Source organism: Cucumis sativus, chromosome 6 (genome assembly GCF_000004075.3).
Source record: "Cucumis sativus cultivar 9930 chromosome 6, Cucumber_9930_V3, whole genome shotgun sequence".
NCBI classification, from domain to species: domain Eukaryota; kingdom Viridiplantae; phylum Streptophyta; class Magnoliopsida; order Cucurbitales; family Cucurbitaceae; genus Cucumis; species Cucumis sativus.
In genome coordinates this window covers 14,651,161-14,662,408 of record NC_026660.2, presented here as the reverse complement: position 1 = coordinate 14,662,408, position 11,248 = coordinate 14,651,161, and the positions used below count along the sequence as shown (strand labels likewise).

The 11,248-nt window shown below is 32.1% G+C and overlaps 1 protein-coding gene and 1 long non-coding RNA gene across 4 annotated transcripts; both read right to left on the bottom strand.

Moving 5' to 3' along the window:
- Nucleotides 1-125: 125 nt before the first annotated feature.
- Nucleotides 126-2,275, bottom strand: LOC116404786. Of its 2 annotated transcripts, none has more exons than XR_004217861.1 (2): nt 1,336-2,275; nt 126-798 (listed from the first exon to the last, which is right to left on the bottom strand). It is a non-coding gene; the product is annotated as an uncharacterized LOC116404786 (long non-coding RNA). The 2 variants fall into 2 exon arrangements; XR_004217862.1 differs by having other exon boundaries at nt 126-772; nt 1,336-2,273.
- Nucleotides 2,276-6,684: 4,409 nt separating this feature from the next.
- Nucleotides 6,685-9,382, bottom strand: LOC101213221 (elongation factor 1-alpha). 2 transcript variants are annotated; one of them, XM_004149499.3, is made up of 3 exons: nt 8,943-9,382; nt 8,033-8,509; nt 6,685-7,942 (listed from the first exon to the last, which is right to left on the bottom strand). In XM_004149499.3, the coding sequence occupies exons 2-3, from the start codon at nt 8,492-8,494 to the stop codon at nt 7,055-7,057; spliced, it is 1,350 nt and encodes a 449-aa protein (XP_004149547.1). In that variant the 5' UTR covers nt 8,495-8,509; nt 8,943-9,382; the 3' UTR covers nt 6,685-7,054. The 2 variants fall into 2 exon arrangements, with proteins under 2 accessions (XP_004149547.1, XP_031744096.1); XM_031888236.1 differs by lacking the exon at nt 8,943-9,382 and having other exon boundaries at nt 6,685-7,812; nt 7,908-7,942; nt 8,033-8,170.
- Nucleotides 9,383-11,248: the final 1,866 nt, after the last annotated feature.

The window sequence follows — 11,248 nt, the reverse complement described above, 5'->3', positions numbered from 1 at the left end:
TATGTTTTCTTGGTTATTTCTTTGTTTCAATTTGAACGAGACTTTCCTAATACGTAAGGTTTGTTTTTTTGTTTTGTTTTGAAGGTTTATTGGCACCTAATAATTTTTTTTAATTAAGAAAAACGTTTCACTGTTCTAATGACACATCTCTGAATTTATATCTCATAATGACATGAATTTGAATTTGCATCCAAGGGCTATTAACTCTACCATCTTATGGCAGCCCACCAACTTTTTATATTTTGAATTTTCTAGTTCTCTCAAAAGCACTTTTGAACTCCATTTCAATTAACTCAATACCACTCAAAATCCCCACACTTCCTCGTCACATGTGAAAATAGATTCATTGCTGCAACTAGCACAGAACAAAGACACTCGGCCAACTTTCACATAATTCCGCTAGTTTAAGCGTCTCTCGACTAAAAGGTTGGATTCAAATCCTTCGATCTCCAAAAGAAAGAAAATATATATTATTGAACCTTACTATTACTTCACTTCACTGCTTCATATCAGTCAAGTTGGCTTTGCATCTGGTAATCAACCATTTATGAACTATCTGTATCAGCCAGAAATGCACAAAAACATTCCAAGAACTATCTTCAATTACCATAAAATCTTCACTGCTTCATTTCAGTCAAGTTGGCTTTACATCTGGGAATCAACCATTTATGAACTATCTGTATCAGCCAGAAATGCACAAAAACATTCCAAGAACTATCTTCAATTACCGTAAAATCTTCACTGCTTCATATCAGTCAAGTTGGCTTTACATCTAGGAATCAACCATTTATGAATTATCTGTATCAGCCAGAAATGCACAAAAACATTCCAAGAACTATCTTCAATTAGTATAAAATCTAGATTTTTAATTGGAAAGATTAGGATAAATGCACTTTTCTGCACTCAATCTTCCTTTTAACATATTTACTGTCATGAATCTGGGTATCAACGCCACACTGGTTCTTAAGGTCGGTTTAGTAACCATTTTGATTTACATTTTATGTTTTCTTCTACTAATGACTTCAAAAATCAAGTTGAGCTTTGAAAACAAACAGAAACAAAGGTTTTTGTTTTTAGAGTTTCATTATTAATTCAAATGTCTGAAAATTATAGTTGAGAAACATGGAGGAAATAATATAAATTTCAAAAACTGGAAACTGAAAACTAAAAACTAAAAACTACTGTGTTACAAAACAAAGGTCGAAATTACTATATAAAATAAATAATAAATCCCGTAGCAAAAACTCAGAATCAAACTTTTAGTATAATACGACTCTAAATCTAACACTATCCCAACATTATCAACCTTTGGTATACACCAAACAAAACACTCACATGAACCACAATGAGAGGATTGATGAACACAAGGCTCTCTTGTTTTCCTCAATCTATATTCAAATGTATCGGTTTGTTGCGCAGAGGATATGATGCCGATACCAGAACCTCGAACGAGAAGAACAGGTGACGGCACCATCTCTTCTGCGAAGTAAACCTTTCATTGCAGACTCTTTTGTTGGCTTCTATATTGTATAGAGAGAAAAGCTTAGCTCTTCCATCCAGAATGGATCCAGCTGCAATCTTTTAATGTTTGATTTATATTTATTTGGTGAATGCATTATTTAGAGCTTGAAAAGTCAACTTAATTCATTCTTATTTATTATTATATATATTTTTTGGGTGGTTGTGTTTTGATATAAAGGGCAGGCGCTTGGTTATCTATTGCATTTGTAATATCATGTTGTTCTGATGTCAGTCCTTGTACGTCAGCAGCAGTTATATAGAAGCAGGAAGGACAACATCATGATAAATGTTACTATTTTCCTAGACAAGACCCGATTTACCTTAGCGATGTTGCATGACTTGGATTTTGAAAACAATGAATATTAACACTTTGACTTGTATCGCTTACCACTTCCTTCTCGTTGACTATTCTTTCTTGTTCTTTTGTTTGTGCTTTTGTTTCTCTTCCTTGTTTTCAAACATTGGAAGCAGAGAAAATCCTTGCATCCTCCACTTGGATTCTTGTGCTTGCAATAAATGATTGAAAGGTGGCTAGATGCACGAGTGTGAGAGTTTGTTGGAGGGGATGATGAAATAGTCGGTCGATGCCGATGGCATGACGTGCGAGTGTGAGTGTCCTTTGAAGCAAGCAATGGTTTTGAAGGCAAGCAAGAGAGAGAAGGTGTAAGTGCCAAATGCCAAACCATTGTTGTGGATTTAAAAGCAAAATTTGGCTTGAACTTAATACTAAATTGTGATTGTTAGTTGTTTTCCGAGGTTGACTATTCAAACTCAAACATGCAATCGTCAAAGAATGAATGGAATCGATAATATACAAAGAAAAAAAGTTGAAAATCAATGGAAGAAGAAAACAATAAAGCAAAAATTAGTTGTTTTTTTAAAAGCAAGCATAGTTACCCAATCATGACAAAAGGAACAGTAACAATGTGGAAAGTCTCTATTTGAACAACCAGAATTTAGAAACTTCCTTGCATGCTTTCATATATATATATATCCCTTTGTGAATGCTAAATCTGTTAACAATTCATTTTCCATTAACTCTTGTATTTTGGTTTAGATCAAAAGTCATTTTCATCAAAAGGAAAGAGAAGAAAGAAGTGTGGGCATGAGAAGGCAAAAGCAGAAAGAGTAAAAGGGAAGTATATTTGACCAAAGCAAAACAATTAGAATTCATTGTTTTTCAAAATTCAGATTGTTGGCAACACACATTGGGTGAGATGTATTAGATTCTTGAAATCAACATTTGTTGGTGGTGGTGCTGTCTAATCACTAATGTTCATAAGTGTTTTCTTGTTCTCTATTGGTCAAAAACAGTTCAAAGTTTTCTGTTTATTTCCAAGTCTTTGTTTTTTGCTCTGTTTTCATTTTTACTCATTCATTATGTATATAACTTTTCCCCTTTTGTTTTGTCATTTTCTACCTCGAAAACGTAAGTTTTTAGAATATTTGATTTTGAAAACATTTTCATTGGCTTTATCAAATAATATGATATATTCCAAAATAGCATTAAAACTACAAGAAAGAGAGAAAAGGAAAATAAAAAAAGATGATCGTATAAAGTTAAAATCTTGGTAGAACTTGGAAGGACAAAACTTTGCAACAAAATCATTTACGTTTTAGGGTTTAGGGTTTATATTGTAATTATTAGTTTAGAGTTTAAGTGAATACAAATTCTCAAATTTTAGAGTTTAAATAGATATAATTATTAATTTAAGATTTAAATTGACTAAAATTAATGAATTTTATTCATATTTGTCCTAATTTTAATCAATAGATGAAAATAAGAAATTAAAAATTTAAACAGTGAAATTCATCCTAAAATAATTGACTAATTAAGTTTAAATACTAAGTGTCTATCATTGATAGAATCTAAAATTTTATTATATTTTGGTTTATTTTGTTATATTTGAAAATATTGTGTGTGAAGGTGAAGGAGAAGAGAAAAACCTTTTTTTTTTTTTTTTTTAAGTTTTGAAGGGGAAGGAGAGGAGGAATACCTAAATTAACCCTCCAACCTGAGACCAAACCCAATATAAATAAAATATATATTTTTTTAACCCAACCAACCTATAGGGTTTAGGGGGTTGAGTAGTCATAGTTGTCGGGTTCAACCTATATTTGTACTCCCCTAAGTTGTAGTTAATAAGCAACTAATTGAGTAAACTATTTTCGATTCTCATTTCTTCGCTTCTACAAACTTGAAATGTTGATTAAAAACGAGAAAACTATAGCTAAAACTTCAATGCAGTATTTATAAATTCAATTTTTAAAAACACTATTTAACCCAACAAAAAAAAGGCATGAGTTAAAATCGAAAGAAAAGAAAAAGGTACAAAATAATAAAACTAGAAAATGATCGTATGCCATCTTACACTTATATTTGTATATTCCACCAAAATGTTCGATCATAATATATAGTAGGATCATTTCAATAATAATGCTCATAAAACGATGATTTTTTTAAAAATATAATGTAAAATTTGAAACATATGTCAAAAATAGGTTGAGTGCAAAACTATTGTAAAAAATGAGTAACTTCAACTTTTTTTAATTATTATTATTACTATTTTTATTTGTTTAATATATTTTTTAATAACATATTTTGTTAATATACGAGTTTTTTTAAAAAGAAATATTGAAAATTGGAAAAAAAATATGTATAATTTTGATTAAGTAATAATTAAATTAGATTAGAAAAAATGAATTTAATAAGAAAAATTGAGGATTGAAGATTGAGATATTTAAATATATATAAAGAAAAAAATTAATTAATTTAATAAAGAAAAATATTTTTAGATTTTGAATGTTTAATATATATATTATATTATATGTGGGTATGTATATATAAATAATGAGAAAAAAATAAAACGTGTGAGACCTACAAATATAAATAATGAGAAAATTAAAAAAAAATGTGAAACTCGTGTAGTATATATATAAAAATAAGAAAGAAAAAAAAAATAGAAGATGTGAAATCTATAACATGGAAATCAGTACACGACTTCATCTCAACTCACCTGTTTTTGTTAATAATTTTGCACTCAACCTATTTTTTGACCTATGTTTCAAAATTTACGTTACTTTAAGAAAAAGTTCTAAAACGATAGTAATAAAAGACTTAAATGATGGTAAATTCAGCAAGGACAAGTTACATAAATATGAACACTTATAAGTTGGGATGCTTCACATCTTGGTTTTTACCTCTACTCTTTCATCTTTTTAACTATATCCAATTGATTTTGTGCTATTAGATAGGATGGAGTACTTTCCCTAATCATTCTCGATCTAATTAGTGTTATCAATTGACTTAAAAGTTTATGTCGTTGGGTTATAATAAATTTAAGGTTTTTATCACTTTTACAACTTTCTTTGTTTGAAGACCCAAGTAGAGTTAATCAAACACCAAAGGCCCCTCAAAGAACCCCAAAGCCAAAACCCACATTTTCTACGATCTTTATTCTCTCTCCTTTTGTTCTTCCTTTCTTTTTTCTCCATCAAACAACTAAAAACCAATTCTTCTTCTTTTTCTTCTTCTTCTTGTCAGAGAAATGCAGTCTAAGATTGGATCTCAAGGTCTTCCTCTCTGTATTTCAGCCTTCACTCTCTCAAATCATTCCCTCTCTACTCAGTATTTCCCCTTAACTCTAAACCAACTTTTCTCTTTCTCTTAACCCATAATACACTCCTATTATCACGTTGCTCTGTTTTTTGAGTTGCAGGATAGCAGATCATGATCGAAGAAGGGAAGCCATGAAGACGAGAACGAAAAGATCAAGCAACATGAAGCACAGATTATTGGAAGCGATTAGAGAAGGAGATCTTGAGGATTTCGTCAATGAAAACGACTTAATGATTTGTGCTGCAAAAGCTGCTTAGATTAGGAAAACAGAGTATCCATGATCTGGGTTTGGATTTGATATATGTTGTTAATTTTGGTATGGGTTTGTTTTTTTTTTTTATATGCATTGTTGTTGTTTGATATGATATGGGATTTGTTTTGTTTCATGTACCATGTTAAGTGAGATTGGGAAAAAAAATTGACTGATTATGAATGGGAATCTAGAAAAACTCAAGAACTTGTTTGTCATTTAGTACAAACTTCTTTATTTGAATTGATGAAGATGTAGTAAACAAACAAAATGATACTGTTTTATTCATTATTGGTAAAAGAATTGAAACAAAGTGATGGAGCAATGGACAGAATAAAGGTGAAATAAATTGTAGTGAAGGGGTGGGAAAATGATGGGAGAGAAGATAGGTTGGGACATTAAAGCAGAAATGTTTGAACAATATGAGACCACGTTTCACATCTCTTTGGCTTATAATATCAAACAAACCTTGTCCTAACATTTCTAGTAAATTCATAGGTTGTCCAGCTCCATGTTGTTTTCCGAGTGGTCATTCCATACAAAATGAACGACATAGTTGTATGTTATGAAATTAAAGTTGTAATACAACTCTACTAGATGGTCCTTGCACACATTGAATTAAAGAAACAAAAAGCTATTACTAATCCGAGGGAAAAGAACAAGGTGATCTCAATCACAAACATGTCATATTTACTTACACATTTTGCAAATATAATTTGACTATGATTGAGAGGGTTTAGTTTGTACTATATGGTATCATTGTCTTTCTAAAGTTACCATTTAGGGTCAAATGATAATTATATATGCAGTCATAACAGATTTATAATTCTTCTATTCCAAATATCGTAGTGAGTACCAAAAATAATTTTCAAATGCAATTCCAACTTCACAGTAGATTACATTTATTGATTGCAAATTTGACCATAGACCTTAGATTCATTACATTAATAAACAACAATCGTAATGAAATGAGACTCATAATTGATGACAAATTACATTTTTTCTAAAATAAATATGGCCTAAGTTTGAAGGAAGGTTGACTTGACAGACTTCATTCTCTTTAAATTTTTTTTTAATAATAAATCATTTTGTTTCATTTTTCCTATTAATGGAATGACATTGTATTCCATTATGGCAATGCAGTTTTCTTTAATTTTCCTTTCCTTTTCCCATTTGCGTAATTGAGATTCAAAAGAGTTTCAAAATTTATACGAAATATTTATAACAAGAACAAATCCTAAACAACAATTTTAGGACCAAAGCTCAAAGAGTGCACCAAATTGAACACATGCTATCAAATAAATTAGAAATACGTTTTTAGTATTAAAAATGTAGTATGTCTTCACCTCAGCAACATAGAAATCGATTTTTTTTTTTTTTTTATCCATTTGGGAAGAACCAAAGCACATCCAACTCAAATAGGACCAATAAAGCAGAATACAAAACGAAAAGAGAGACTATAGAGAATAGTTGTGCCACCGTCTATCAAGCACCCAATTCTGAGACCGAGTACTTAATAACCAATGCCAACAACTATAATCACCAATGTAAATTAAAAGACTCCACAAAGCATAAACAAGAAAACTTGCCAGTTCTTTATTTTGATTGTAATGCTTGCAAACCTTAGAGTTAGAGAGAGTTGTGTGAAGTTTTGTAAATACGGTTCACTTTCCACCCTTCTTGGCTGCGGATTTAGTAACCTTAGCACCACTTGGATCCTTCTTTTCGACGGACTTGATGACACCAACAGCAACTGTCTGTCTCATGTCTCTTACGGCGAAACGTCCAAGAGGAGGGTACTGAGAGAAGGTTTCCACCACCATAGGTTTGGTGGGAATCATCTTAATCATACCTGCATCACCATTCTTTAAGAACTTGGGTTCCTTCTCAAGTTCCTTACCTGATCGCCTGTCGATTTTGGTTAGAATCTCGGCAAATTTCACCGCAATATGAGAGGTGTGGCAATCAAGCACTGGAGCATAACCATTGCCAATTTGTCCAGGGTGGTTCATGATAATGACTTGAGAAGTGAAGTTGGCAGCCTCCCTGGCAGGGTCATCCTTTGAGTTGGAAGCGACGAAACCACGCTTGAGATCCTTTACAGCAACATTCTTCACATTGAATCCCACATTGTCACCAGGAACGGCCTCGGGTAGAGATTCGTGGTGCATCTCAACAGACTTGACTTCAGTGGTCAATCCAGAAGGGCCAAAAGTGACCACCATTCCAGGTTTGAGGACACCAGTCTCAACACGACCAACTGGTACAGTTCCAATACCACCGATCTTGTACACATCCTGAAGTGGAAGACGGAGTGGCTTGTCTGAGGGCCTCTTGGGCTCCTGGATCAAGTCAAGAGCCTCAAGGAGAGTTGGACCCTTGTACCAGTCAAGGTTGGTCGACCTCTCAATCATGTTGTCTCCTTCAAAACCAGAGATGGGAACAAAGGGGATTTTGTCAGGGTTGTATCCGACCTTTTTGAGGTAGGAAGAAACTTCCTTGACAATTTCATCATACCTTGCCTTGGAGTACTTGGGGGTGGTGGCATCCATCTAAAAACAGAAATTAGGTTAACGATATCAACTAAAAAAAACCAAGGCCACAAACATGATCGAAACGCAAATATTGAAGCAGAATCTCACCTTGTTGCAGCAGCAAATCATCTGCTTGACACCGAGAGTAAACGCGAGCAAAGCATGCTCACGTGTTTGACCATCCTTAGAAATACCAGCTTCAAAACCACCAGTAGTGGAATCAATAATGAGAACAGCACAATCAGCTTGTGAGGTACCAGTAATCATGTTCTTAATGAAGTCACGATGTCCAGGAGCATCAATAACGGTGCAGTAGTATTTGGTGGTTTCAAACTTCCACAAAGCAATATCAATGGTAATACCACGTTCACGTTCAGCCTTAAGCTTGTCCAACACCCAAGCATACTTGAAGGACCTCTTGTTCATCTCAGCAGCTTCCTTCTCAAACCTTTCAATGACACGCTTGTCAATACCACCAAGCTTATAGATTAAATGCCCGGTGGTGGTAGATTTCCCAGAGTCGACATGGCCAATGACCACAATGTTAATGTGAGTCTTCTCTTTCCCCATCTTAAAACTTGTATCCTGAAAGATCTAATAATATTAATCGTAAACCAAACCGTAAGTTTACGGAACAACATTCACTCTACAAGTAATTCAAATGGATATCTCTCCTCAACACATTTCCATCGAATCCATAAATAAACACATAATCAATCTCCAGAAACTTAACGAAATTTACTAAGATCATCCAAAAGTTCTAAAATTATTCAATGATACATCATCGTCTCTTGTACGTAATCACAAAATTCGACTCCATCTTCAACAAATACAAACAGAAAATCAATCCTCTTAAACTGAAAAAAAAAAAATCCTCCTTGTACGAATCAAACGTAGATGGATCCACCTATTGAAACAAATCCGTAATACAACAATGGATTAAACGTCATGCACACGTATGAAGTTCTAACACATTCTATACAAAAAAAATATTCATCAAGCTGTGACAAAACCAAACCTCAAAAAGACGAAGATAGATGGAGATGCCGGAATGAGAGATACCGCCGATTCAAGAAACGAGGGAGGGATACAAATGAGAAAGAAGGAAAGCGGAAGATGAAGAAATTATCATGTAATTTCTAAACCAATTTTAGATGAGACTATTTTTAAATGTGATTTTTGTAATAGAAATTTAAATGTGATACTTTATTTAGTATTAAATTTAAATTTGCAATTTATTTTAAAATTTAGTAAACTCTCTCTCAAAAAATATGGATGTTTTTTGTGTCACAAACATCATGTAAACATTTCAAGGGACATGCATGTTCATACTTTTAATTAAATTCTACCTCTCTTTCATATGAGGTAGGTTTTATGGAAGTATTAGCCTGTACCAACTTCTATCAACTATATTTTGTGTATTTATTAATAACTTAGTTTATCTTTCTATATTTAAAAATATTGTTTTAATATAATATTTTCAATATTATAAAAATTCATAATTTTTTTAAAAAAGATTTGATGAACAATTAAATATCTATCGACGTCTACAAGTGATAAATGATAATAGTCTATTCGTATTTATAAATAATATTTTACTTTTATTTATAAATACTTTCATTTACCTTTCTATATTTAAAAATAAATTATTTTAATTTTGTATTATATTTAACCAACACTTTCTAATTTCATAATTTTAATTAAACTTCTTCATTCCATACATAAATGTTAAAAAATGAACTTGACTTAAACGATATACACAATAAATAAATATATATATAATTTGATGCCGTTTTACATATGTAATATGTCTTTTTACGGTCATTCAACGATAATATGTAAATGATGTTAATAACGATATTTCTTGCTCAATCATATCGTAGTTTTTTAATGCAAATTTAGAAGTGGATCTCACTATCACAATACGACTAATACTGATAAACACCGTCAAACAAAATTAAATGAGACTCTTCTTTCACAATACGTGAACTTAGGCATATGCAAATTAGCTGAAGGTAATTTTAGATGTACTTGTGCTTAACCAAAAGTGCAGGTATTTAAGCAATTGTTCATCCACAATGGCAATAGAAAATTACCACTCTACAACCATATGGAATGACCTTACTGAAGAGATTACTATGTTAAGTCTTTCTAGATTGAAAAGTACCACTCTACGATATGTGACCAACCTTCTTTTGAGTCCACATATGATCTCCATCAAATAAGCAATCTAAAGTTTCTCGAGAGTGTAATTCAATGGCTCACGAGTTACCCTCATTCTAAGTTATAATCAATCTCAAACACATTCATAAGAACTGGAATCTTAAAATCTTAAAGAGTAGTATTATGTTTTCTTCTTTTCAATTTTGAATCATATATATTTAGTTGTTTTCTTCTATTTATCAACCTTTCACCAGAAACTAAGTATGAAAAATAACATCAAATAACGAAAGCTAAAAAACTAAAAGCATCCTTTTGATTTCATTTTAAATGAATGTGATATAAAAGATGTCAATTTAGGGTTCATAAACAAAACATAATCAAGAGTTTGGAACAAAATTGGGACTTTCTTAAAATGTAAAGCCTAAAGATCACAACGTCTAGAGAAGATTTATAATTTGATCTCATTTTTTGCCCAAATTTAATAGATCGTGACCTATAACTTATTCTATTTCTCTCCCAATAAAATCAAACCTCTTAAAAACAAAATTAAGGCAGATAATTAAATCCTAGTCAAGCAAGCACTCTTTCCAACCAATCACCGAGCTTCCATCCTACAACTGCCCTGTTCTATATCCGTTTATAAAGCTTACAATTCCACAGGATTTAACTGAATCCTAAAATTGCTTCTCATTTGAAATGGGTTTAGTTAAGGTATAAAAGTTTTTACAAAATTTTATGAACAAATAATGAGATCGGTAAGCATCCTTTGAAGCACTAATGATTCCTAAGAACTGGGTTGTCGTTAGGAGGCTCTTGTAAGTTGTATGTTCATCACAATCCAATTTCATGTTTCTTTGTGAGGAGGTGCTTGTTATGGTTTGTTGGGTTGGAGGCTATCTTATGGGTTTTGTGGGGTGAGCAGAACAGCAAAGTGTTTGGAGAAGTGGAAAGAGGAGACCCTAGTGAGATTTAATCACTCATCCAATTTCATGTTTCTTTGTGAGCTTCATTTTCAATGACTTTTGCGTAAATATTCTAGACACTACTTCATAGTCCCTATTGGTAGACGAGCTCCCTTATTTTGTGAGCTTGTTTTTTTGTATGCTCTTGTATTCTTTCGTTTTCATTTTTTTTCCTCGATGAAGTGAGGAAATTCATTGA